General features: G+C 64.5%; 1 protein-coding gene across 2 annotated transcripts in view; it reads left to right on the top strand.

The window, feature by feature from the left end:
• The window catches only part of RPTOR (regulatory associated protein of MTOR complex 1), a 330498-nt gene extending 303407 nt beyond the window's left edge, over positions 1 to 27091 (top strand). For both annotated transcript variants that reach the window (XM_055318123.1, XM_055318124.1), the window contains exons 25-34: positions 5902 to 6007; positions 8301 to 8415; positions 9324 to 9448; positions 10823 to 10927; positions 20742 to 20848; positions 22182 to 22309; positions 23466 to 23552; positions 24367 to 24483; positions 24774 to 24903; positions 25522 to 27091. In XM_055318123.1, the coding sequence (XP_055174098.1) occupies positions 5902 to 6007; positions 8301 to 8415; positions 9324 to 9448; positions 10823 to 10927; positions 20742 to 20848; positions 22182 to 22309; positions 23466 to 23552; positions 24367 to 24483; positions 24774 to 24903; positions 25522 to 25590 (1089 nt within the window). In that variant the 3' untranslated portion in view covers positions 25591 to 27091. The remainder of the gene's footprint in view (positions 1 to 5901; positions 6008 to 8300; positions 8416 to 9323; positions 9449 to 10822; positions 10928 to 20741; positions 20849 to 22181; positions 22310 to 23465; positions 23553 to 24366; positions 24484 to 24773; positions 24904 to 25521) is intronic.
• The last annotated feature ends 694 nt before the right edge of the window (positions 27092 to 27785 follow it).

Consider the following 27785-nt stretch of genomic DNA (forward strand, 5'->3'; position numbering starts at 1 on the left):
TTTTGACACCAAAAATGAAAACGTAAAATAAAATGGAAGTCCCCCGTAATTCTCTCTCCTCTCTCTCTCTCTCTGTCTCTCCATCTCTCTCCCACACACACGGTTCTCTCCCCTGCCATTGGGATTATTACACACGTACAGCTTTGTGTGCTGCTTTTTGCACTTACGTGGTTACGAACATCAAACATTTTCTCATATCCTCAAATACTCTTGCACAGAAACGACTTCTTCCTTCTTCTCTTCTTGTACATAAACCTCCAGGCACACAGAGCCCAAACTTTGCCGTGGGCGCACCTTCACAGCGGTTCACATCAGCTTAGTTTGCGGTGAGCCCGAACTGTGTCAGGAGGCCAGCCGGTGCCACACGGTCTCCAGTTCCTAAAACGCAGGCCCCTGGTTCTTTCCTGGAAAGCTCGCTTGGAAACCAAACACATGTGGATTCCCCTCCGGCATCAGCAGGATGGAGCAGGTGCTCGCTTTGTGATGGCAGCTGCATGAAGTGTCTGGTCGGGTGGCAGGGAGACCCAGCCAGCACCCTCCACTTGCTTCCACGCGGCCACGCCAGGAGGACGGGGGCTCCCACTTGCTGCCACCTGGGGACCACTTCCGCCCCTCTGCCTGTCTTCCCACCTGCTGGCCTCGTGCCAGGCGCCCGCGTGTCTTGTAAATCACCGCTGGATTGTAAACCACCGGGGGCCAACAGATGTTTGGTTGTCAGCTATGTTCTTTCTCTAAAACAAACATTCCTTAAACCAAAGCGTTGAAAGAGTAAATACCTACACGAATGGGAAGAAATCACATGTTCACGGGTCGGGTGACTTCTTAACAGCAGGTCCCCAAATAGACCCACAGAGTCCACGTGAGGCTGGTGAAAATCTCAGCTGCCCCTTTTTTTGCAAAAACTGACAAGCTGAGACTACAATTCAGATGGAAATGCAGGAGTCCCAGAATAGTACTAACAAAAAATGTCATAAAGACAAACAAAATAAACAACTCAGGCTTCCTGTTTTCAAACCTTGCTGCATAGTTGCAGGAATGGGGACAGTGTGGTGCTGTCTCAAGGGCAGGTACACAGAGGCACGTGGGTGGCTCAGCGGTTGAGCGTCTGCCTTCGGCTTAGGGCATGATCCCGGGGTCCCAGGATCGAGTCCCGCGTCCAGCTCCCTGCATGGAGCCTGCTTCTCCCTCTGCCTGTGTCTCTGCCTCTCCCTCTGGGTCTCTCATAAATACATACATACATACAAGACAAATGCTGAAAAATACAAAACAGCGATGAAACAAATTGGCGGAGACCTAGTGCATGGAAGGCACACTCCTGGGCCAGAGGGCTCAGTGACATGCGGGTGTCAGGAGCCCCTAACCTGGGCACAGGTCGATGCCGTCCCACCGAACACCCCAACAGGTTTGTTTTCATCAACAAGCCTGTTGTAAGGTTTATGGGAAGAAGCTAAGAAACTAAAATAACCAAAGAAGTTTTGTCACAGAGCTCAGTTGGAGGACTCGCACCGTGTGATCTCAAGAGTCACCGTGACATCAGTCAGGAGTGGAATGGGGAGGGCAGACACAGGGACCAGTGGGGCCGAACGGAGCCCCGTGATGGAGCCATGGTGCATCCCACTGATCTTCCACGAAGCTACGGGCGGGGGGTGGTCTTTCCAGCAAGTGTCATTGCAGTGACTGGACATCGATTTGCCCAGAAGAAGAACATCACTCCATCTCCCCCACTGTATTCAGAAACCAACTTGAAGAGCATCGCGTCGTGCTATGGAAACTTCTGGAAGCCCCCTCTGGCCTGTTAGGCAGTGGTTCCTTGAGAAGCACAAAAAGAACAAGCCACACATGAAAAAAATGGTACGTGGGTTTCATCACATTAACTGCTTTCTGAACATCGGTGTTAAAATCATGAAAACATAAGCCACAGCCTGGAGAAGAATATTGTAAAATACGTATCCGGTAAAATTCCGGCATCCAAAGCACAAAGAGCCCCCAAAACTCCGTACGAGGACAGCCCCGGTGGCCAGTGGTTCAGTGCCACCTTCAGCCCAGGGCGTGATCCTGGGGTCCCGGGATCGAGTCCCACGTCGAGCTCCCTGCATGGAGCCTGCCTCTCCCTCTGCCTGTGTCTCTGCCTCTGTCTCTGCATATCTCTTGTGAAAAAATAAATAAAATCTAAATAAAAATTAAAAAAAACTCCATACGGAAGGAAATAAGGCAATTTCAAACAACCGACAGAAGGGGGGCACAGACGTTTTCCCAAAAAGGTGTGCGGACAGCAAAGGAGCCCTGAGAAGGTGTGTGGCCCTAAGGCGGGTGGCCGCTGGGGGCCCGAGCTGCCACAGGAGACGACCAGCACACTTCCATATGATGCTCACGTCTCAGATCTGTCGATCCCACGTGCTGACAGTGGGCGCAGAGCAGCTGACACTCGTCCCTTGTGCAGACGATGAGTATCCCAGACGCTCTGGAGACATCTGGCTGTTTCCTACAAGATGGACACACGTGATATAACCCAACACCCTAGACGGACGTTCACCTGGGAAAAATGAAAACCCTCGTGTGTGTATCGATGGTGGCTTTGTTCGTAATCATGACAAGTAGACAGAAGCCAGGTGTCCTGCACCTGATGCCCGAACTGTGATGGGGTCATAGAAAGAAATACCAGTCAGGGCAGCCCGGGTGGCTCAGCGGTTGAGCGTCTGCCTTTAGCCCAGGGTGTGACCCCGGGGTCCCGGGATCAAGTCCCACATCAGGCTCCCCTCAGGGAGCCTGCTCCTCCCTCTGCCTGGGTCTCTGCCTCTCTCTGTGTCTCTCAGGAATAAATAAATAAAATATTAAAAGAAACAAAGAAATGGCAGTCCTCTGAGAGGTTTTCCAAGGAACAGATACACAACACGGATGAACCTCGAGTGCGTTGTGCTTAGTGAAGAAGCCAGACGCCAAGGCTGCACACCGTGAGACCCATTTGCCCAGCATTCCACGAAAGCCAAAACAGAACGACGGGGCAGGTGCCAGGCCTGGGCGGAGGGAGGCCGACCGCCGAGGGGCACGGAGCAGAGCCGGGCTCTGTTGTCCACCAGGCAGCCGGAGCGGGAGGGTGTTGCACGGGGACTCTGCCGCCGTTGACCTGACCCCTGGCAGGAAGTGTAGTCAGATGGCGAAGGTGCCCGTGTCTGGGCCTCGTGCACACAGGACAGCCCGACCCTCTCCTCTGAGTTTCTGCCGTCAGTGGCCACAGGACGGGGCCGCAGAGCAGGAGCGCGGTGTCGCATCCGCCACTTCTCTGCGACAGAGCGACTTCTTGTTTGTGGCGGGGTAGGGCGGCTTGTCACAACGGGAAAAATCACACAACTGTCGGGGTGAAACGCAGGTCCAGAGGCGCTTGATGGTGTCGTCAGAACAGGCCTGGTTTCTGGGTGGAAACAGAGCTCGGGTCCGAGTGCTTAGCATCAAGGTAATGCATCTTTCCCAGGGTCTGTCTCCCCGTTTGCTGTTGGGGGGCCCACTGGTCCTTGCCCCCAGTTGCTCCAGGGACAGGCCAGGCCTAGGGCCCCAGGCCCCACATGTCTGGGAGGCTTCTGGGGCGTTGGATTCTGTGTGGGAGCCCGGAGGTGCCGGGGCTGATGTCACGGCCCTCGTCACCCAGCGCCGCTCCGCACCCACACTGTCCCTGCCGCTCTCCCGTCCTGCTGGCTCTTCCCGGTAATCCTTGGCCGACTGTCCCCAGACAGATGCCCGCAGGTCCCTGGGTGAGCTCCGCATGCCCGTGGGGGCAGGCACCGTGGACGCCGCCCCGGGAGCAGCAAGCTGCTCTCAGAAGAGCACGGAGCAGCCCCCGTCCGAGGCGGGGCGGCCCGACCACCTCCACGGGTTGGGCTGCTGTGGGTCCCTCACGTCCCGGCCACACACCTTCTTACCTATCACCGCCGCTGCCTTGTGTCCTGTGGAGCCCTCGGGTCGGGCCCTGGGTGCACGTGTCCGGGGACTCCGTGCGTGTCCTGCCCCCCCGCCCCCCGCCCAGGGCGCCTCTGCACTTCCTCCTGCACGTGCCTTCCACCTGTTTGTCTCGGGTGTTCTTTTTGCTGCACGACAGCACTGACCGTTGGTCTTGTCCTCTCTATGAAAGCTCCGGGCTGCCACAAGCATACCGGCCTTAGAAACCCGCGGTCTGCCCTGCCTGCCCCTGGGGGGGTTATTTCCAAACCACCAAACGTGCTGCAGAGGCCGACGCCATCCCTTCATGTCACCGCAGCGTTTGGATGTCCTTGTTGCGGCTGCTTCTGCTCTGTTAGGTGTGGGGTTGTGATTTCTAGGGCAAAGGGGAAGGAGCAGAGCAGGGAAATGCTGGCGACAGACCTGCAGGCCCCAGACGCGAGGGGCGCGGTTTGTGTCTGATTCATGATCAGATGGTGCAGGGCCCCGTGGGGGCGGGGGGCTCTGCTGTGCCCGCTTTCGCGGCTGCCTGCACACGACAACCTGCATGCGGCCACGCACGCTGCCTGTCGTCCAGCGGGTTCTCCGGCAGGGGACACGGTGTGCAAACGCGGAGTGTGGGCTGTCCGTGCCCGCGCGCTCTCCGCTCGCTGACCGCAGGCCGGCTGCTCGGCTCCGCCAGGAGCGAGTAGGGCGGATTCTCGTGTTTGGCCTCTGTCGTATTTCAGGACGTCACAACCCCGGGTTTTCGAGCAGAGAGTCCCAGTCCATCCGGTTTACTTGATGACGTGTGAGGATTAAGGAAGTACGTCTTTATTGCACACGCAGACGTCATTCCTGGCTTCTTCTCGGCCAGGGGCAGGCCTCTCCTGGGCGCCCACGCGAGCACACAGGGCCCTCCTGCTCCGGACACAGCGGCCAGTTTGCAAAGGGGACGTGAGCTCAGTCTCTGAAGTGCGCTCGGCGGCGAGGGAGCTGGGCTCCCAGGAGCTCGTCCGGGCTGAGCAGACTCGCAGTTGAGCTGCTTCCTGACCACGCGGCCTGGGGTCCGGCCGGCTCCACCCCACGCCACGTCCAGTCAGGCCACACGGGGCCTCCAGCCCGGGCCCTTGTGTCGCTGTCCTGCGCCCTTTTCTCTTCAAGAGAAGCCCCAGTTCTCTGGCTTCAGAGAGAATAAAGTCCCTGAGCTCGCCCACCTGCCTCTGAGCTTGCCTCGTCGACGTGCACAGCGTCAGCCTCCTGCCGGCCCGGCTCGGCCCGTGGGCCCCTCCCGAACCCCGCCGGCCCCTCATCCCTGAAGCCTGTGCCTCCCGGAGCTCCTCGTCTGCTTCGGAAGTGGCCGCCCTGCTGCCCCCATCAGGGTGCTGGGCTCCTAGGAGCGGGACGGCAAACTGCCCTCCCCTGCCGTCGTGCCGCCCACCACCCGCCTCCCTGACAGGCGGCTGGCCCCTCAGCCCAGACCACTGTGGGAGGGAGCCCGGGTGCGCTCTGCCAGCGGGGCAGTGGTGCCCTGGCCAGACCCAAGAACCCGAATTCCTTCGGGAACAAAGGGCACGTATTGTGGTGTCCCTGCGCCTGTAAAGTCACGTTCACCCTACGCCGCAGTCCGCTAAGCGCACAGTAGTAGCACCGTGTCTGAGAAAACGACCCGTAGCCATAAATAACAAACCTGTCATTGCTGGAAAATGCTACCCATCGCCTGGGCTTTCAGAGGTGTCCTCACGGACCCCAGGTCATGCGAACAAACGTGCTGATAATGAACAGCGTGGGGTGTGTGAGAGTCACCAACACGTGAGCAGACACTAAGTGCGCCGGCGCCGTTGGGACGATGGTGCCCGCCGGTGTGCCGGGCACGGGGTGACCACAGACCTCCCGTTGGGGAGAAACACAGCGTCTGCGAGTCACGGTAAGACGAGGTGGCTGCACCTGCCTGTTCCCGCCAAACCTCACGTGGTGTTTTTATTGTTGAAGATCCCAGAAGAGCACGACCTGGAGAGTCAGATCCGCAAGGAACGAGAGTGGCGATTTCTCCGCAACACACGCGTCCGACAGCAGGCGCGGCAGCTCATCCAGAAGGGTAAGCCGCCCGGGACCGCCGGGGACAGGGCCTCCGCGGGGGCTGGCGGGGTGCGGGTGGGGTGCGAGCTCCCTTCGAGGAACAGTGGGGTCGTGGGGGGCTGAGGCCAGGGGCGCACCCTGGGCCGCAGGAGCCCCGAGCCTTGGGCCACTCTCTCCAAGGGAAGCCGGCTGGCTGGCGGCCTCTCAGGAGCATGGCTTGTGCCTCTTGCCATTTCCGGGGGGAAGGAGCAAGGCGCCCCCACCCCAACCCTGCACTCTCCCCGGGGACGGGACAAACACAGGGCCCTGCTTGTGTCCACTGGCCCCCGCGTGTCCCCAGGATCACCACCCTCGTCAACCAGGCCTGTGTTTGAGTCACGTTTTACCAAACCTTTTAGCACATTTGCCAGGAGATGCCAATCCGCCCCATCTGCCTGGCCCCAGCCTCCCCCGTGATGAAGCAGCCACAGAGGGGCTGCCGGCGGGGCACAGGGAGGGACAGGACAAGGTCAGGGACGGGCTTGCCAGGCAGCCCCGCTCCGGCCCCTCCCTCTCTGGGGCACAGGCAGGTGGGAGGCACTTGCATCTTCTGAGGAGCCAGCGCGCCCTCGTCACCGGGCCGACCAGACGGGGGACGGAAGCGGCCCAGGGCCCCGTGCACGGGGATGTCGTTCTCCCGACTTACCGTTTTGACCTTGCGCCCCTGTCCTCTCAAACTGTGATGACTGCTCTGCTTGCTTTTTCAAGTCGGGGGGAACGGCCCAGGCGACAGGCTGTCACCCAGACACGCTTGGCTGGACAGCCACCCTGGCGCGCCCTGGGCCCCGAGCACACCGGCGACCGCTCTGGAGGCCGTCGCGCGCAGCTGCCTCTGTCCGGCGCTCCCCGGAGCCGCCCTGGGGCCGCGTAGCCTTAGCGTGTGTAGTTGTTTCTGCTGAAAGCGAGTCGTGGCTGTGTGTGACTCTGTGCCTCGGTGCAGGGGCAGCGGCCCTACGGCGCCCTCGGCGAGGAGACAGCGGAGCCGCCAGGGCCTGATAGGTGCTCCGGGCGTTAGGGCATCGGGAGGCCGTGGCTCCTCGGGACCCTGGTTCTATGGGGGAGCCCAGTCTGCAGGTTTGGCATCTGAGGGCAGAGTGGCCCCCACGGCGATGCCACTCCCAGGACAGGGGGCAAGACTCGAGACACAACCAGGTTCTCTAGGCAAAAACAACAGGCTGTGTGTAAAGGAGGCTCCGGTTCTCCTCTCCATCTTCGTGCGACAGACGCCTTGTTGTTAGAACAGTCAGGGGGCTCCTGGACCAGCCGGCGGAGACGTCGGCCAGGGGACTTGGAGAGGGAGAGGTCGTGCGATGGACCCGGCCACCAGAGCAGGGGACACGGCACTTGCTCAGCCGCCCACGCCCCCCTGCAGCCCGCGTGCGGCGATCCGAGTGCCTGTGCGGTGATGAGCAAGCGGCCTGGTGCCCGTAGATTAGCGAGGTGACCGGACCGGGAGGCGCCCAGCCTCGCCCCGGCGACTGTGGCCACCAGGACCAGTGCTGTCACATGCCCGCATGCACGTGACTGACTCAGGAGCCGGGGTCCCCGGGTCTCCCAGCGCCCGAGGTCTGGCCCCTCTGGCCGCAACGTGCCCCCACCGTGAACACAGCCACTGCGGCCCTTTGGCGGCCCTTGCTCAGACCCCGACCTTGTTACCGGGTGGTTTTCAGTGTTGGCTGTTTTCCCGCAGCAGGGGCAGAAGACCCACGTCACCGTGAGGCGGGTGCCAGCACCCTCCAGGGGACCCCCACGCGGCCCCGGCCGCTCAGCCATGGATTAGTCGCCAGAAGCGCATCTAACCCTGTCTTGACCTCTTGGCCTCTTTAGCCTCTTTTTATCGTTTCTCTAAAACAAACTCCTCCAAAGCCCCGTGGGGCTTCTTTCCCGGTGCTGGTGGTTGGGGCCCGGTGTGTCAGCCCCCACTTGGCGCCCTGTGTCTGTGGTGATGAGGGACCCCCTCCCGAGAGGCCCACCAGGACCGTGGCCGCGGAGTCTGCTTCCTCCAGAAACTGCCGCCCCATCGCCCTCCGAGCTCGCTCGTGCGGCCTGCGCGTAGTTGATGAGGACCGACTGAAGACTTGCCCCGCGTCCGCCTCGTGCTGGGAGCTCAGGGCGCCCTGTGGTCAGGGAGCCAGGCCCTGTCTGGCCGCTGCCCTATGTGTCCCTTCTGGCCTCCCGGGCCCCCAGACAGGAGGTGCGGCTTCGGCCTTGGTAGCGCGACGGCGTCCCGGGCCTGTACGCGGCGGCCCATGGCTGTGTCTCTCTCTGGGCAGGTATCGCAAAACTGGACGACCAGATATTTCTGAACAGGAACCCCGGCGTCCCCTCCGTGGTCAAGTTCCACCCCTTTACACCGTGTGTGGCCGTGGCTGATAAAGACAGCATCTGGTACGCCGGGCGCTCGTGGCGCTTGCGTCTCAGCTGGTAACAGGCACCCAGTGGCATGTGCCACGGTCGCCGCGTGGCCGCCTCTCTCCACGAGCCCTCTGGGGGGGTCGCAGCAGCGGGGCTCGTGAACGCGCCGAGAAACGGACAGGGTGGTGGCGGGAGCTTCTGGCGCCTGCGCACACGGTGGGCTCCTCGGAACTGCACTGTGGTGGAGACACGGACGGGCACCCGGGGTTCAGTCCCGCTACTGCCTGCAAAGAAACCTGACAGTGAGACGCCGAGTCTATGACTAGCCTTGCCCTGTGTCACGGAGAAGGTCCCCACTCACAGGGGAGGCGGTCGGGGTGTCCTTACCTGTTTCCTATTCCTCCTGCCTTTATGGTGGCAAAATGCACACTAAAAACTTAGCGTCTTCACAGTGTCAGCGCACAGGCAGGGGCGGGGGGCACGGGCGCCCTCACCCTGCCGCGGGGCCAGCACCACCACCCGCCTCCAGAACTCTCTCCATCTCGTAAACTGAAACTCTGTCCCCATTCGTCACTGACCCTGCCGTCCCGCCGTCCTGCCATCTGTCTGCAACACCCAACAAGGCCCGTTTGCGCAGCGCTGGGGCCTCTGTGTCGGTCTGGGCCCCAGTCATTATTGTGGCCACGGCCCCCGCCCCCCCGTTGGTGGCTGTGGGTGTGGGCAGACGTGTCTCGCGCCTCGGTGCCCAGGAGCGGGATCCCGGGCCTCAGGGCGCCCCCGTGCCAGCGCCCGGCACCCGTGCTCACAGGCCGTTTGTGTGCACGTGCCGGGGCTCGCGGCTGCCGTGGGTCCGTGTGGCCATCCCAGCAGGGGCGGGGGAGGACCGCCCTGTGGCTTCCGTGACCGTTCCCCTGACAACAGACCTTCTCTCTCCTCCAAAGTTTCTGGGACTGGGAGAAGGGGGAGAAGCTGGATTACTTCCACAACGGGAACCCCCGGTACACCAGGGTCACCGCCATGGAGTACCTCAACGGCCAGGACTGCTCGCTGCTGCTCACGGCCACGGGTGAGTGGGCTTCGCGGGGACCCCACACGGGTGCGGACGCAGCCTTGTTCGACCCTGGTGGTTGCGGCGAAGGGCACTGCTCGTGGTGACGGCCACCACCCCGAGGCGGGAGCTTTCCCGGGGGACACCCAGTGACAGTGCCAGGTGACCCTGACCGGGATAGGCCCGCAGCCTCGGCCCTCGTGGCCCATGAGACGCCCTCAGAGGCGAGGCCTGGGGGGGGTCCCGGAGCGCCGCAGCCCTCGCAGGGCCTCACCCGCATTCTGGGCCCAAAACGTCTCCACCTCGCGCCCCCCCAAAGGCTTCCCAGTGAGCCACCCTGGGGAACAGCCGCCTCCTTTAGCTGTTTAAGGGCACATCCCTGCTGTTTGTGGGTGACCAGGAGTCACCATGGGACCGACTGCACCTCCTTCATGGATAAGAGGCCCAGGGTGGGGCGGGGAGAAGGGAGAGGGGAGAGGGCAGAGGGGGCGCACGAGGCTGGGGGGCAAGGTATACGTCCAGGCTCGCTCCCGTCCTGTCCCTGTACTCCCCTGCCCTGGTCTGCCCCACCCTGTCCCGCCCCGCCCCGGCCTATGTTAGGCCTGAGCCTCTGAGTCATGGACGTAGCAAGCTGACCGCAGTGACAACACTGCTGCCCCGTCCTTCGGGGTGTTTCTGGCCCCGCGGTGAAGGGTCCTGCTGGGGCCTCCCTCCTAGGCGGGGCCTCCGCACACCGGGTGGAGGCACCCACAGCAGATCCTTCCGCTGCAGGACTCAGGGCGCAGGAGTGGAGGAGCGTGGGGAGCCGGGGCGGCTCAGTGGAGTCGGAGGGCAGGTGCCCCCAAGCACCCTGAGAGCCGTGGGTGAGGAGAGGGTGGTTTCCGGGCACAGGAGTGGTCGTGGGGGTCCCGTCGGAGGAGCAGCACACGCTCTTGGGTTCCAGTGCAGGGAAGGTTCATGGTCGCAGAGTAGGAGCAGGACAAACACGTGGCTGTCGTGGTGACACGGCCCAGTGGGTGTCCCCCAACCTCGTGCTCCCCCTGCGGGTGAGGCCGAGCGGTCATCCCCGGGCAGGAGTCACCTCAGAGGGCCGCACGAGGGGCCCAGGAGCCCGGGGAGCCCCCAGAGGAAGGCCACGGGGTGCAGCCGCACGCCCCTGCCACCCGGGCTGTGAAGAGCGCCAGGCCCCGTGCTGGGCGTCCCGGGCTGCGGCCAGAGGTCCCACACGCCCCTGCGGCGTCCCCGCGGCCCAGGCGGGAGTTGAGGGGCCCCAGGGGAGACGGGCCTCCTGGGAACATGGCCCGAGGCTGGGGGCCTGTCGACGAGGGGCCGCCCCCTCCAGTCCCCCACGTCCCCCGCGTCCCCTGCGTTCACCCTCCCTCCTCTCCCCAGATGATGGCGCCATCCGGGTCTGGAAGAACTTCGCAGATTTGGAGAAGAACCCAGAGATGGTGACGGCTTGGCAGGGGCTCTCGGACATGCTGCCGACAACCAGAGGTGGGTCCCCGGGAGCGGCCCCTTGCTGCCGCCCCCTCCGCCTGCCCCTGGGGGGGGCCACTCGCCGCCTCGGAGCCCCCAGACCCGACGTTGCCGGCTGCCCGCGGCTCCAGCCCGTGTCCTGTCCTGTCCTGCCTGAGTCTCTGTGCCAGGCTGACTCCCGGGCCCGGACAGCAAGGGTGTCCTGCGTGGGAGCCCCGGCCGCTCGCCCAGCCACCGGCCCATAGAGGCGCCCCCGGCTGCTGCCCCTGGGTGGGCACGGCCGCCGCCCCTCGGCCACTCCGTCAGGGCCCAGGGCAGGAGCTGGACTGGCGGCAGGCTCCTCTCCGCTGATGGCCGCTGTGGTGCCGCCACGCGTGGACAGCCTGTCGGGTCCGGGTTCCAGGGATGCGCGGCCGTGGGGTCGTGGTCTCGCCGTAAACTGACGGGAAAGCAGCTCAGCCCTGCCCCTGCGCTGCCGGCCCGGCCTCGCTGCCACGTGGTCCACTCCCCATGCGGCCTCGCCTGTGCCCACGATCCTCACGGCCTGTCGTCTCTGTGGCTCTTTCTCTCCCCTCCGTGCGGGGAGTCGCCGACCCTAGGAGGGCAGCTCCAGCACAGATGGCACCTGTGGTGGCTTTAAAACGTCGCCGTATGTTCAAATTATTTTAGTTAAAGGATAGTCATCCATCCTCCCCTCCCCTGAGGCCCCCACATGGCCCTGGACCCCTGCAGGCCCCAGGGTCACACGCTGACGGGGACGATGAAGCTACATACTGTGTCCTTCCACCTCTGTCTCGGTTTCCCGGATTAGAGCAAAGGCTTGTCTCCCCCACAGACCCCACTGCCCCAGCCATGCAGGCAGCTCTGCTGGGGGTTCTGCGTGGCGGCAAGGCCATGACGCCCACACACACACCCCCACCCCGACCCGGGCGCTCACGCGGCCCACAGTGCAGGTGGGAACCCTGGAGACGAAGGTTTGGGTCGTTCACTTCCTGCTGCTGTCCAGTGGGTGACACACCCCAGGTCCGTGCGCACGGCCGAGACCCCTGTGCAGGCACAGCAGGGGCTGCCCAGGGCCGTCGGGGTCATGGCCAGGCCACAGGATGGGAAAGCGGGGGGACCGCCGACGGCTCAGCGGATCCATTTGCAGCCGCCCGCCTTTCTGCCCCCAAAGATGTGGGTGTGTGGTTTCGATACCCCAAGAACAGTCTCCCCCGCAACGCTGTTCCCTTTGCTTTGGCCCAGGGCGAGGGAGGCAGGGAGCGTCGTCGTTCGTATGTGTGGGGTGGGAGGGTCCAGCTGGGAGCAGAGGGAGCAGGGCTGAGGGGGCCGACCTGGGTCCCAGGCGCCCCTGCACCTGTCTTCTCCCCATCAGAGGACCCCACATGTCACCGGGGTGCGGGGAGCCGCTCCGGGCCCGTCATCCACCGTGGGCCTGACTTGAGCGTGGCTTCCGCTGTGTACATGTGCCTTTCCCGCCAGCCCCTTCCCTCCCGCAGGAGAGGTGGACGGGGAGGGGCGAGGAGCAGCAGGTCTTCATCAGCAGGCGGGCTGAGGGCCCGGGGGGCGCCCTGATTCTCCTGGCTGCTGAGCCAGAGTTGGGTCCCGCCTCGTAGCCAGGCGGCGTCAGCTTAGCTTGAAGGCTATTTCCTTGTTCTTCCCGAGACGCTGGAAGGACAGAGGGGCGGGAGCTGGGGGCTGCTGCTCTACAGGTGGAGACAGGACGGGCCGGGTGCTGTGGGGTCAGGGCCACCCCCCTCGGTCCACACAGTCCCCCCGATGTGATTCACATCTCAGGATCTAAGCTCCGCAGCCGAGGGTCGGAGGTGGAATGCCAGCCCCTGTGCCAACCGCTGGTCGCCTTCTGCCATGAGCTCCCGACTTCCTTCCCCCTGCCCAGCACTGTCTTGGCCTCTGACGTGACGGCCGGCAGAGGCCGGGGCTGCGACCCTAAGGAGACACCTGGAGAGACACAGAGTGAGGACACCAAGAGCCGCTCCCCAGGCCGTTGATTGTCGGCGTCTGGGGCACCCCCTCCCCTGCAGGGCAAGGCGTGCGTGCTCCAGCTGGCCCTCCAAGCTGTCTGCCGTCCGTGCGGGGCATGGTCCAGGCCGGGGGCCCAGCGGCCATCAGCTCCCCCTGCACAGCCACACACCCGGAGCGGGGCCCCTGCAGCCTGGCCGACCACACCCGTCCGCTGGGGAGCCCACGGACAAGGCTCGTCCTCTGAGAACCTGGGCGTGCAGGGCGAGGAGGGGCATTTGCCCGCAGACCCGGGAACTTGGTGCCACCACGCAGCTAGAGAGCCGCCGGCTGGAAGCCCCTCGCTCGGCTCTCTGCGGCTGGAATTCACCTGCCAGGGCGCTGTCGCCAGGGTGCCGTCCGGCAGCTTGTTCGGGGAGGTCCGAATCTGCAGTTGTGACTGAGGAGGAGGCAGGGAGTCTCGTGAAACGTGAGCTGTTATCCGTCCCTTGAAGCACCTCTGGCTGACGTGAGTGCGCACACACGCTTGGGCACACGTACACGCCTCAGGCATGCACATGCGTGCACGTGCTCTGAAGTCGAACCACAGGTGGGCTCTCCCCTCGGCTCCCTGCAGTCACTGCCGGGGCAGCTCCTGCCCCCAGGCCACGCCTGCCACGAGCCCTCTGGCCACCGACCTGCCCGAGCCAACAGCGCCGACTCCGCACTCAGAGGCCTCCCTGCACCGGCCACAGTGGCCGTCGCCGTGGCACTCACGGGCGCTCGGGCACTCAGAAGTTCCAGTGGCACGTTCGGCCGGGTCTCAGGAAATGCAGCACCTTCCGATTTCCCACCTAGACGGAGACTTGATTTTTATTTTATTTTATTTTATTTTATTTTTTTAAGATTTTATTTATTTATTCATGATAGTCACAGAGAGAGAGAGAGGCAGAGACACAGGCAGAGGGAGAAGCAGGCTCCATGCAGGGAGCCCGACGTGGGATTCAATCCTGGGTCTCCAGGATCGTGCCCTGGGCCAAAGGCAGGCACTAAACCGCTGCGCCACCCAGGGATCCCAAGACTTGATTTTTAGACCAGAAACCCTGGTGACCGGGTCTCCACGTCTGTCAGGCCTGTTTGGGGCAAGGGCAGCCCTTTTTGTCTGGACTGCAGCACGCTGCGGCCTCGGCCGCCCCGCCTGCGAGCCTCTCCGCTGCTTTTACTGGAGTGTTCTTCTAGCCCCTCTGGATTGTTTGACTCTGGTAACTGCTCTGGCTGCCCCGCTAAGCCCCACGTGAAACCCACGGTCTCCGTGTCCTCACCCACAAGGCCTCGGTGTCTCTGGCCCACAGTTAGCAGGGACAGGCGTCCTCTCTCTTACGGGGCCACCCCGGCGGGGCTGGGGGAGCTGGGGCCCTCTCCTCCACTCACACCCTCCGCTCTTCGGGGCCAGCAGGGGTTAGGGCTGTGCCTTTGCCCATCTGCCCCTCCCTTACAAAAAATGATCATCCAGCGGGCTCTCAGGTGTTAGGGGACGAGCCGGGGAGCCGCACGGGCTCTGGGGAGAAATGGAAGGAAAGCCGTGGACGGGAATCTCCCTGGGATCCAAGGCCTCGTGGTGGCACCTCCTGGTCCCGCTTATTCTGAAGGCGGGGATTAGTCCTGCGGGCTCCGGACCTCGTCCCTCCCCTCTGCTGCGCTGTCTTCCTGCGGGGCTCCCGCAGCTCGGAATGGCCCATCCGCACACCGCGCTCGGTTAGGGATGGAAGGTGACCCAGACGACACCCGCTGGAGGGAGGTTGTGACCAGCCCAGCCCTGCGGGCAAGACACCAGCGGGGCCAGAGAAGTCCTGCATCAAGACTGGTGTTTCCACCTAAACTCTTGAAAAATAATCCTTTTCAGAATTCAATGCAAAGTTTCTTATAGCACCTGACTTCATCTGAAAACTCCGCGTATAAGCTTAATAGTTACCAGAACACCCACACGCAGCTGCCCGCGGATCCACAGCTGTAGAACTGGGTTAGCAACACGGAACGTGTAGCCCGCAAAACACATCGTTTTTCTTTCTTAATTTCAGCGTGTGGGCACCTCGCGAAGAGCTGGGGCTCACGGATGCAGGCGGCACCCGGGATTCCCGACCTGTGACTCACAGGGTCAGGTTCAGAGCGCGGAGCCTCCGCCCTGGCCTGTCCCTGTGCCGGAGCTGGGGGCGTTCTCCGCAGGAGGGCCGACGAGGCCGAGGGGCCGGGGGGCTGAGGACAATCTCATGGACTCACGGGTCAGTGTTTTGTGAAGAAACTACCGCTGTGGTAGCTCCTTCTCCGCAGACAAGCCCCAGGGAGGAAACCCCAACGGAACAGGAGATGGAAGAGAAGAGAGGAGGCGCCGGTGGTGACCTACGGGGAGGAAGTCCACCGCGTGCAAGGCCACCCTTCGGAGCGTCAAACACAGGCGTCCGCTTTGTTCCTTCCGCTCATCCCGTCTGGGAAGAACACGAAACCCTTTTATCGTCTTGAACTCATGATAAATCAGATAACCTCTTGTCCCATCATGTCTGGAAGTCGAGACGCGGGGCTGGCTGGGAAAGGGTCGTGAGAACGCCAGTGGGCTCCCCCCACGTTTCTGGCCCCGGGGGACCTGGGCGGCCGGGCGGGAGCAGGAGCACCTCCTGGAGGTGGGGGGGGGGTGGCGCACACCCTGCTTTCATCCGGCAGCCTCGCCGTCTTCGGCAAGGGGCGCCCGCAAACTCAAACACCGCCGAGGGCACGGGCCCCAAGGCTCCCAAGCCACGTTCCAGCTCCCGCGGGGCTTGTTTTCAACTAAAACCGACCGCAGACGCTGCTCTCCTGTGCCCTCCAGCGCGCTGCCGTGTCCCGGTGACCTGCACCCCACCTCGAGAGCCCCACAGCCTCCCGCACGTGTCCAGGACCCTCCCCTGGGCTGTCCACGCCCGGGGTGCAGGGCCCCACCTGGCCGGCGCTGTGCAAGTACCCGGGGGCAGACGGGGCAGCAAGAGGCCCTGGCCATTCGCCGGCCGTCGTGTGCACCTCAGAGGCCAGCTTCGAGGGCGTTTTTTTCCAGTTAAAAGAGGAAACAACTGAGTTGTCGAGAAAGTTTATGTTCCCCTGGTGTCCGTCAGAGGCCGGGCGCCCCACGAGAGAACCGACTTGAATAAGGGTGGGCTTCGTCTGAGGCCCCGACTCTACCTCAGCTCCCTTTTGTTTGCTTTTGTGAAAGTCCCCGAACCAGCCTGAGCTTAGGTCCTCGACTGCAACGGGGATGGTGGAAAGGTGCGCCCTGCAGCCCCCGGGCCCGGGGGATGGCCTCTGCGGCTGGGGGGGGCGCCCGGCCCCCGTGTAGGACGCGCCCTGTGCAGGAGGCCGGGTCGTAGCCATCCCACCATTACCCTCTCCGGCCCTCCTCTGGGACAGGACTGCCGGCTGCCTGTTTTTGGTTCAGGAACTGGCGTCAAGGAGGGGCAGTGGCTCTCTTGGCAATGGGAGCCCCACGTCAGGGCTGGCCGTCCGTGCTGTGGGTCTCACGGTCTCAGGGTCACAGGGTCAGAGAATGTGGCTTTCACCACCTTGCAGGCACCTGTACGTCCTATCTGGGGTCGGACTGGGCTGCCCAGACGTGGGGCACAGGACTCGGGAAAACCCAGTCTCCCGAGCACCTCGACTGCAACACTAGTTTCAGCCAGAACGTGCTTAGCATCAGAGTCCAGAGTTTAAAAGGAACCAGAGCCCCTGCGATCCCCTGGCTCCGCTCACAGGGGGCTGGGCTGTCAGGTGGCCGCGTGGACTCACCTCCCAGAGCCTCTGGACCAGGGGAGATGCCGAGGCCTGGGGTCGGCACCCAGGTGACACACCTGAGAGGTCTTCAAAGAGGCCATCAAGTCAGAACAAGAGCATCGGGGCCCTGACCCGGGCGAGCTCCCTCTGGCTCCGCAGCGCCCCTCGTCGGATCACCGTGAAGGCGATGCCTCAGGAAGCGGCTGCCTCCAGAACAAAACACCCCCGTGCAGGGCAGCTGCGGCGCTCGCCTCACGTCCTTGGGTCACCCACCCCACCCCGTACCCTCTCTGCTCGTCCCCGTGACCCCAGACGCTGGCGCTGAGACATTGGCGCCGTGTTCCAGATGCCATCGGGCCCACACGCTCATCGACTACACCGCGAAGGGCCCGGCGGGGCTGGCACGGAGCACCAGGTGGACGGCCAAGGACGTCTCCACACACGGCAGCGCGCTCTCTGCCGCGGCGGCCGCCCCGCGGGTCACGATTCGGGGGCCTAGGAGGTCTGGCTGTGCAGGACGGTGCACTGTCCCCGCCAGGACAGAAACCTCGTCGCCAGCCTCTGAGCTCTGCCCGCCTTCAGGGGGGTGCAGAGGCGGCCCCGCAGCGACCCGGTGGTCCCCTCACGGCAGTCCCCCCCCAGGGCCACGGCCTGTGCTCTGACCTCAGTGCTTTCGGACTTGTGAACTCGCTTATTCTTTAAGATAACCTTAGGAGTCGACATAAAGCAAATGACTTTTAGTTCTTACAAATTTCACAAAGATTGCTTCTCGAAGCTGGAGCCGTTGCAGGAAACTGCGGCCCCACGTTGACCCGGGGGCCAGTTCTGGTTGCTCTCAGGCGCGGCCCCGTGCAGACCGCACCCCCGGGAGGGCCAGTCCACAGCCCTGCGTGGGCCTTGCCTCTTCCCACCGCCCCTGTCGCCATAGGTCACCTCCTCCACGGGCTCCTACGGGTGTCTCCCTCCACGTCACAGTGAATCCAGCCGGAGGAAGTCATTGTCCTCAAAGCGAGGAAGGCTGGGACGAATGTGCGTGGCCCCCAAAGCTCACTTCTTGAAGCCTGATCCCCAGTGATTGGGGTTTGACAGTCATGGTGGTGGGGCCCACGATACGGTCAGCGCCCGGACTTTCTCCTCGCCGCGTGAGGACACGGCAGGAAGGCTGCTGTCGGCGAGCCAGAGCCGACCCTCCAGCACCCTGACCTCAGACTTCCGGCCTCCACGTGGGAGAAGTCAGGGTCTCGTTCAAGCCGCCTGGTTCTCGTGGGCCGAGCTCTCACGTCGTGGCTCCAGGGCCCGCCAGCCCCTGAGGAGCAGGGTGAGGGCAGAACCCATCCCAGGCCTGCCCAGGGCCCTGGTCACGCGGCCCACAGTGGGATGACAGATCCAAGTCCTGGAACGGCCTCGGCACCACCAGGAGTGCACGTGACCCCTGCCGACGTCGCCAGGGGAAGATGGGCCCGTCGGCGGGCAGCGGTCCCTGCCTGCAGGTGGCTCCTTCCCGACGGAGGTCCCTCCTGAGGCTGGTCCCCGGGCCAACTGCCCGTCACTGGTGATAAGGGCACGTGACTGAGGTCCTGCGTCAATGTGGCCACGTCCCTCCTGTGTGGGGACGGTGGCAGCCAGGGGCTCCCGCGCCAGGGGGCTCAGCAGTTGCAGAAAGGGAGTGGGCACCGCTCTGCCCCGGGTCAGCCAGCAGAGCCGCTGCTCGGAGAAGCCCTCGCGTGGCCTCTCCCCTGAAGGGCTGCGTCCACACCGTGTGCTTTGCTGGGCCTGCGGGTTGGTGTGCCCCGGGGGCCTGCAGAGGGCTGCTGTGGGGGCGTGTGTTTGTCTAGTGGACACAGGGTGGCACAACTATGCGCCCCCCCCCCACCCACCATGGGACCAACTCATGGCTGTCCAGCTTCGTCATTCTCCGGTCACACCTGGGTCTCAGGGGCCTCGAACAAGCGTCCTCAGGAGCCGTGTCTGTTCCCCATCATAGAAGGTCCACCCCCCACTGTACGGGGTTGTGCGCTGCCCCGCGACGCACGGCCATCCATCCTTCATCATGTGCGCTGGCTTCGCTGTATGAGGCCGTCCGTTCCCCGCGACGTGAGGGGCAGAAGGCTCACAGGTGGAGGGACTGGTTCCTGGGACACTGGCTGGGACAGGCCACCTGGGTGACCCCATAGGTGCTGGCCCGGGGTCGCAGCCCGTTCTGAGGGATGCATTTGGGGTTTGACTCCAGAGGGGCCCATGACTGACAGTGGCCAAGGGGCCGGGGTCGGAAGTCACGCTCTCCATCCTCAATGGTACCAAATATATCAAATCCAGTGAAAATGGGGTTTGAAGCAGCGGGGCTGCAGACTCCCTCCCCCTCGGGACAGGCGCCCTCAGCATCCTGCCCCCCACCCCCAGGTCAGGGAGCTTCCTGCAGGGTCGCCCCCACATGGTGAACACCCCCGCCTCACCCGCCGCCCCCCGCTGCTGGCCGTGCCTGGAGCCTCAGCCCGTCCCCCAGGCCTGGGGTATCGTCCTGGCACAGAGTGGCCAGAGGGACTGCCCCGGGGGCCCTGCCTCCGCACCTGGACACGTGACCTTTGCTCAAGAACAAACACCCCGGCAGGATGGAGGCCTCCTGCTTGTCTTTTTCTTTTCTTTCTTTTGAGATTATCTTTGAGGTAAAATTCATATAACATAAAATTAACCATTGCGAAGTGTTCAATGGCATTTTGTGCAGTCGTAATGTGCACCCCCCCATCTAGTTCCAGAACATTCTCAACGCCAGAAGGAAACCCCGTGCCCACTAGTTCAGTCTCCCCGCAGGTCCGTTCGCAGACAGCGACACTCGGAAGACTTCCGCCGCCGAGCCGAGCTGCCCGTGGGTCCAACGTCTGGGCCCGGCTCCCGCCCTGCTTGCGGGGGACCCGGCGGAGAGACTGGGGCTCCGAAGGGAGATTGGGACCTGGAGGGAGGGGGAGGAGGAGTTCCAGGGTCCAGGCTGACGGCCGGAGAGCTGGGTGCCCGGGGCCGTGGGGGGCGCGGGGGGCGCGGCACAGAGCAGCAGCCAGGAGGCCGTGCGTGTCACCCAAGGAACACGCACGAGGTTAGCCCGTAAGTGACAGAACGGGGGGAGATGCTGTCCCCACGCAGCTCCGGGCGCACGTCTGGCCGGGAGAGTGCCGCAGACGCCAGCCAGCGCGGGGTCCGGGAGCCCCTGTGCCGTCCTGACGCCGCTGCGCCCAGGGGGCCCGCACCCCCGGCCCGGTGCCTCCTTCCAGTCGCCGCTGCAGCCACGGTTTGCAGAATCGGGGAAGAGCTAAATAAACGGTCCGGGGGGTGACCAGACCCCTACCTGGTGCCTGTAAGGGGAATGCAGGTTCCCGGGCAGTACGCCCCATCTGGAGTTGGTGGTGTTGGCAAGGCCACCCTCCTGTGGAGACGGGTGCGCCCGGGGGGCCCGCGGCCGGCTAGGGAGGGTGCCCTCGGCCCGGGGACGGCTTGGCCGGGATCGGAGTCGGCAAGTGAGGCTTTCACTCGTCTAAAATCTTACTTTTCAAGAGAGCAAAAGGGGAAATGCCAGCCACCGTCAGAGCTGGGTGGGGGTACGGGATCCCCCCGGGTGTTCGAGACAGACCCTTGTTTTAAGTAGAGCCCCTCTCGTGAGCTTGTAATGCCACGTCTGGGAGCGCCGCAGCCCCCGCTTTCCCGTGCGGCCCCAGCATGGGCCTCTCTCCCGGCGTCGTCTGCCCGGCCCCCGCAGAGCCCCGAGAAGCCACATCCCTGAGCCCTGACGCGGCCAACAGAAGCATCTCCACGGCCACCCTGAGGTGGCGGGGCTGCCCGCTGTGCCCAGCATTCTGGAAGACGGGCGTTTCGAACAAGGGGTCCTAGGACCGCACTGTCCTGCCGGCAGGTGCGCGGGCAGCCCGGGGATCTGTACGGACCCCAGATTGCTGCCCCGGCCCAGATCCGCGCCCTGGACTTCCTGTGGGGTTGGGGACCAGCCACGGGTGTGGGTGTTGTGGCGCTCCGTGGTGCCGAGGGCCTGGGCCAGGCTCCCGCCGTGACACCGGGGCGGTCTGTGTCCCCCCAGGAGCCGGGATGGTGGTGGACTGGGAGCAGGAGACCGGCCTCCTCATGAGCTCGGGGGACGTGCGGATCGTCCGGATCTGGGACACGGACCGTGAGATGAAGGTGCAGGTAAGCCCAGCCCCCGCCCGGCCCCCAGCTCCGCTCCCCCCACAGGCCGTCCTCCCAGAGAAGCAGGAGTCGGGGAGGGAGCGGCCTCCACCCGGTCGGAAGCTAATTAGCTCCTGATGCGCCCTCCTCCCTCCTCGTGACACCCTGACCCGCCGTCGCCGCGTGATTAAGCCTCTGCTAATCCTCATTATTTCCCAATATTATTTTATGCGTGCAAATGAGGGAATATCAGAAAGCTGCAGGGTGAAAACATCTTAAATTGGAATGGTGAATTATTTCCCTGCGTGCTTCGTAAAGAGTCTTTTACTTCCAATTTTAATCAACAGCGAGGAGGGGACTGGTTTTGACTGAGACAACCTGGGAGGGGCCGTAGGGCGCAGACAGCTGGGGACCACCGAGGCTCTGGGAGGCGGTGCTGGCTGTGGCCTGAGGCCCGGGAGCTCCGTCCTCCTGGCCTCCCGCCGGCCCTGGGCCTCCCGCCAAGCCCTCAGTGACAGCGGCGCCCAGAGGAGGAGGGAGGGCTCCGGGTCCATCTGGAAGGGCCGGGGACGGAGCCGCTGTCAGGCCAGGGCACGCTCTTCCAAGCCGCTGCCACCGCTCCACGGGTTCCACTGCCAGGGTCGCCACCCAGGTGGAGGTGACCTCCGTCTGCCCTGCGCTCAGGGCCTCAATGCCACGGTGCCCTTCCCGGGGCCCCTGCAGCCCTCCCGTGCAGCAAGGACTCGCCGGTGCTCACAGCCCGTTCTTGGTTCTTGGGACTTGCGACGTGTCTCCAGCTCAGCTGCCTGGGTCCCGCCCCTCCCGCCTGCAGGTCCCCTGAGCAGGCCGCAGGCCGGGCATCCCAGGGGTGTGGCTGCGGCCCCTCGTCCTGGTGCCTTTTAAGCAGATTGGATCCATGCACGTGGGATCCCTTCCCCGTGGGCCCGACAGCAGCAGAAGCCCTGACAATGGGAAGGCACTTGCCCTGCTGTGGCCCCTTTTGTCCCCTGCTCTTTCCTCCCAAGCATTCATCACCCCTGCCCTCCTTGGTCTTTACGGCTGCCAGGAGGAGAGGCGAACTCCCTGGCCCCTTTCCTGAACTAACTAGGAGGATCCCTCCCCACCAAACTGTGCTCCGTCTTCCCTTTTAGGGAAGAGAGACACTGGAAAGTAGTTGGCACCAAAGCCAGTTTCCAGAGTTGTGTGCTGGCTGTGGCCCTGGGGACTGGGGACCGGCTCGCGGGCTCCCTGTGCCTTCGATGGCTTCCCCAGTGGAGAAGGCAGGGCCCCATGTCAGGGGTGGTGGCACGCCCGGCCGCCGTGGGTGGGCCTCACTGCTGTCCCTGTGCCCCAGGACATCCCCACAGGCGCCGACAGCTGCGTGACCAGCCTGTCCTGTGACTCCCACCGCTCCCTCATCGTGGCCGGCCTCGGCGATGGCTCCATCCGTGTCTACGACCGAAGGATGGCGCTCAGTGAATGGTAACCCTCCCCCGAGCACCAGCACCGACCAGGTGGTCATGTTCCTGCCGGGTTCCCGGGCCCAGACAGAGTGAGCCTCCCAGAGCCCACTGGGCACCCCCCACCGAGGCCACATTCCCACGACGCATGGAGCGGGGCCAGCAGGGCCGGGGACCCTCCCTGAGCTCAGTGGACGGCCAAGGAGACGGTGTCAGGGAGCGCCTGTGTGGGCATCATGCAGTACGGAGCCCCGCGCACCGTCAGGGCAGTTCCAGGCACTGGGGGCCAGTGCTGTCCCCTGTGGGCAGTGAGGAGCTGAGGTCCCCGTGGTGGCCCCGAGCCCGAGCCCCACCGCATGGCCCCCAGGGGCACCTGAGGTGCTCATTAACACCTACTCCATCCCAGAACATCCAGCCTGGCCTTTGGGGTGCGGGATGGCAAGTGGGCAGCTGCGTGGGATGAGGCACGGGGCAGGCTGTTGGCTGCAGAGGCCCTGGTGCCGGGACAAGCCGGCCAGGTCAGGGCTGGTCTGCAGGTGCAGCCCCGAGGCTGGAGCGGTGCCGGGTGGGCCCGCATGCACCCTGCAGGTTCTCCCTAGAAGGGTCCCCGCAGGGGAGCGGGGCTTCTCTCTGGGCTGCCGGAAATACCCCCCCACGGCCGCGAGCACACCGAAACCCACTGCCCCTGTGCCTTTAAAGCGTGGATTTATGGTGCATGAGCTTTATCCCCATCAGGCTGTCACTTTAAAAAGCTACCCCGAGCAGGCAGTAAAGTCACAGATTGGCCCGAAAAGAGCCAAGGATGATGGAGTGGCTCCGAGGGTGCAGCTGGGGTCCCCCAGAGCCCACGCCTCCTCCTGACGCCGAGGGCAGTGACGCTGGGCACCTGTGCACCCCAGCTGTGACCTGGGGCTCGCTGTTGGAGGGCGGGGGCTCTAGGGCAGCAGCGCTGTGCTCCCAGGGGCCTGCTGGCGTCCGGGCATCACGTGAATGGTGGGCGCAGGCCGATCCCCAGACACAGCAGGACCCTGACCCCTGTAAAGGAACAGCGGGTTTCCCTGGCTCAAGAGAAGTCACACCCTCGGCTTCTTAGCCTGGCCCCTCCCCCCACCTCTCCCCCCCACCCACCCCCCCCCCCCGCAGCCCCCCGGGCTCTGACCCGGCCTCCTCCCCCGCAGCCGCGTCATGACGTACCGGGAGCACACGGCCTGGGTGGTGAAGGCCTACCTCCAGAAGCACCCCGAGGGCCACATCATGAGCGTGAGGTAACGAGCACGAAATATTTATGAGACGTTTTGCTGTGAAAACAGTATTTTCTCCTCCATTTAAAATATGTCCCTGGTATTTAAACAGCCGGGAAAGGGTGGCATTTCCGGGCAGTAATTAACCTCCGCTCTGGGACCGGCGGAAAGGTCAGGGCCGGTGGGAGGGCAGGGACACACTGGGCCTCCGGCTGCAGAGCCGTGCCCGCTGGCGACGGGAGGCTTGCTCCGTGGGGCTGGCGGGGTGTGCCCGGGAGCCGGTGGGCATCTTCCGGCCCTTGGCCGCGGGACCTCTGCGTGGAGTAGCCGTCTGCCCGTAAATTCATTTCTGCTGCCCGGTAAATCCCGTGCTGAGAGCAGCGAATATTTATTTGCCCGTTAAAGGGACAGCAAAATGTGATTCGCCGTCACAGAGCCACCATTGCTCCAAAGAGGCGCTCTCGGCCTTGTTCGGAGTATTAAAGCAGAACAGAGCTCTCGGCACGACGCCCGCCGGAGCCCGAGGGCGGGAAAGGGGTCTCCGGGGGCCACGTGGCGCCCCGCGGCCTCCCCGCCTCCCTCCCCCCCATCCCGTAACTGCGTCCCTGGCTGCACGAAATCTAATCTCCGGGACTGGAAATGAAACCGTAACTCACCTCCTCCCCCGTGTCTGCTTGCGCTGCTCCGCGCCTGGGCCGCGGGGCCCGGTCGGGCTCTGGGGGGAGTCCGGGGCTCGGGGCCGGCGGGGCGGGCTCCTGCTCGGCCTCAGGGGCCAGCCGGCCTTGGCCTTGAGCAGTGCGTGTGCACACGGGCCCCGACGGTGACCCTTTCCCGGCAGTGTCAACGGGGACGTGCGTTTCTTCGACCCTCGGATGCCAGAGTCTGTGAACGTCCTTCAGATCGTGAAGGGGCTCACGGCCCTCGACATCCACCCCCAGGCAAACCTGATCGCCTGGTAGGTACCAACCCTGAGGGAAGATGCGAGGCCTCTCCTGGCCCGACCCTCTCAGAGCACACAGTCAGCCTCGGGCCTCCGTGTAAACAGCCGGCGCCGTCCCCCATGCCTGGGAAGCAGTGCTCTTTGGAGCCACATAATTGTGGGGACCCTCGTGCCTGGGTGATGGGCGGCCAGGGCAGCCCGGTGTCTGGGACGGTGCCGTGGGGGGGAGGGGCCACCGCCCAGCTCTCTGCGCTGCCCTGCTTCCGCCCCGGCGGGAGGCTAACCCCGGACTCCCTTGTGCGCAGCGGCTCCATGAACCAGTTCACGGCCATCTACAGCGGGAACGGGGAGCTCATCAACCACATCAAGTACTACGACGGCTTCATGGGCCAGCGCGTCGGGGCCATCAGCTGCCTGGCCTTCCACCCGCACTGGGTCTGTGCTCCCACACCCGGGGCTCGGGGCACGCGGGGCGGGGGGACGGGGGACAGGGGGCATGCGGGCAGGTGGGACTGCAGCCGGGCCCCGCCCCACACCACCTTCCCCATGTCCAAGAAGGTTGAGAAACAGGATCTTGTCAGGGCATAGGGTCTCCGGGGATCACAGCCCCCAAACTGCCTCTAAAAGCAGCACCGCATTCCCGCGTCAGGCAGGGCGTCGTGGGCTGCACAGACATGAGGCAGCCCCTCTTCGCCACCTTTGGGCCTGCACTGATGCCGCCCCTGCAGAAGCCTCGCAGGGAGGAGGGTGCTGGGCATCCTCGCCCAGCCCGTGGGCCCCGGGGAGGAGCAGCCCAGATCTGTGACGCATGCTCATCCCTTACGGCCGCTCCACGAGTCCGTGGGCTCCGCCAGAGGCCCCCAGGCAGTGTGGGGCTCTCAGCCTGGACGCTCGGGGCTGGGTTCGCAGAACCATCCCCACAGGGAGCCGTGGGGGCCCCGCGTCCCTGTGGCGGGCTGTGGGGCCTCTGCCGAGAGCCGCAGCGGGGTGGGGATGAGGAAGCTGCACGGCGCCCTCCCGCCCACCTGCTCACCTGCCCTGCTCTCCTCGCAGCCTCACCTGGCCGTGGGCAGCAACGACTACTACATCTCCGTGTACTCCGTGGAGAAGCGTGCCAGATAGCAGGCGCCCCCCCACCCCCGCCAGGCCTCCGTGTACATACTGGATCCACCGCACCACCCTGAACACTGGTCCTGACCTGCTGCCAGGGGCTCCCGGAGGCCCCTCGCTGTCTGTCTGTCCGTCCGTCTGTGGTCACTGTCATGCCCAGGAGCCCAGGGAAGGGGCCTCTGGTGGAGTCCTGCCGTGTGACAGCCCAAGGACCGTCGCAGACATCCCAGCACCCTTCCCGTCCTGTTTTGCTTCTGAGATTTTTAAAGGGGGAAACGCACTGGTTCTGTTTTGCGAGGACCCAGCATTGACTCCAGGAAAGCTCCGAGACGGAAGCCGGCTCCCCGGGGCTCAGCCACCCCGGCGGATGGGGGAGCGCTGGGGCTCATCGCGGGTGTCTGGGCCGGGCATCCCCCTGGCTGCAAGCCACACGCTCCGGGGGGCATTTCCAAGCAGGCTGGGAGGGGGCATATTCAAGAGAGCCGTGGAAGGAGAGAGCCCGAGCCTCCCGCCAACCCCCAGTCCTCGCCCACTGGGGTCCTTCATGGCCAGACGGTGTGAGGCTGGGCACTGCCCCTCTGCCACGCAGCCCACCCCCTGGCATGGGCCCCTCTCACCACAGACCCGCTAGCAGGAGGGGCCTGTGGCTTTGGACAGGTGAGGCAGGTCCTTGGTGATCCGGCCACCACTGGGCCACGGGGCCTGTTTCTCTCTACTGCTGCCTCTGGGCAGGTGCAGTGACAGCCACCTGGGCCCGTGGCCTCCCACACGGGTGTACACCTGTGTGCAGGGCCCCGCGGTCTCCACACCTGAGCCCGCGCATGCGTGTCCACGTGTGGCCCCGTGGCCTCCCTGCCGGCACGTGCATCACACACGTGCAGGGGGCAGCTGGGGCCCCAGGGCGTCTGTGGTAAACAGTGGCCCGTGTTTGCCGCCACTCGCTGGTGCAGCAGAAGTGTGTATCTTGCAATGAGTAACGCAGAAGTCTCGTGGTGGTCGCTTTAGGGTGTGCCCCGGCGTCTGCACGTCTGCACACACGGGTGTGCGCGTGTCCTCACAGCCCGTGCAGACCTCAGGGCCATGGGGACCGTTTCCCCACGAAGGACAACGGAGGTGTGCTGACCGACTGCAGCGCTTGTAAAACAAAACCCCAATGATGAGATTCTGAAAAGCATTTTTCCATTTTCCTTGGGAATCACGGTTACCGTGGAAGAGTGAGCCGGCTCAACCGCCCGCCTGGCAGCCTCGCCGGGAGGGCCCCTGCCCCGCACGCCCGGCCGGAGGGAGCTGCTCGCCCCCTGCAGCGGGCCCGGGCGGGGCGCGGGGCCGCCCACACCCACGCGGCGGCCGGTCTAACCGGGGCCCACGCGAAAGTCCAATCATGGAGTTACCCGGGGCTCCACAGAGCACGCCCTGAAGGTTCGTTTATCTCTATTTATTTTACCAAATGAGAATTGCGGAGTGAAAGCGCGAGCGAACGACTGTTCATGACAATAAACAAGTGCAGAGGTGACCGCTGCGGCCTGGTGGCTCGGCCCGGGGCGGGGGGCGGGGCCTGGGGCGGGCGGGGGCGGGGACTCGGCCGTGGGGGCGGGGCCTTCCGCGGGAGGGGCGTGGTCGGCCGGCGCCGCGGGGGTGGGGGAGACCTGGGTGCCCCCGGGTCCGGCCCGAGGCCTGCTTGACCTCCACTCCAGCAGGGCGGGGCGCACCCCAGGTCCGGGGCCGGGCGCAGGGGTGCAGTGCGGGGAGGCTCCAGCGCCCTCGTGTCGCCCCCGCGGCCAGCACAGACCAGGGGCCACCTGAGTCCCAGGACGCAAGGTCCCGGTCCCTGCCGCGCGGGCTTCCCGGAGGAAGCGCTGGTTGGCTCCCCGGGGTGAGGGGTTCTGGGCGGATCGTGTGCGTCCTCGTTCTGGAAGGAGGCTCGGGACAGGGTCCCCAGGGCAGCCGGCAGGTGGGCGGCAGCAAGAGGCAGGCGGGAGAGAAAGGGGCCCGGTCACGGGAGCAGCACCGTGGGTCCCCAGATCGATGACACCCCCGTGCAGCGGGACCCCCAAACCGAACCCGGTCTGGAGACGCCAGGCAAGGCCGCTGCAGCAGGACCCCGGGGGACACTCCATTTCCCCCTTTCCCAGCTTTCAGGAGCTGCTGGCGTCCAGGCTCCGGGCCCGTGTCCCGTGTCCCGTGTCCCCGTGGCTCTGATGCCGACC

This window comes from Nyctereutes procyonoides, unplaced genomic scaffold (genome assembly GCF_905146905.1).
Source record: "Nyctereutes procyonoides isolate TBG_1078 unplaced genomic scaffold, NYPRO_anot_genome, whole genome shotgun sequence".
NCBI classification, from domain to species: domain Eukaryota; kingdom Metazoa; phylum Chordata; class Mammalia; order Carnivora; family Canidae; genus Nyctereutes; species Nyctereutes procyonoides.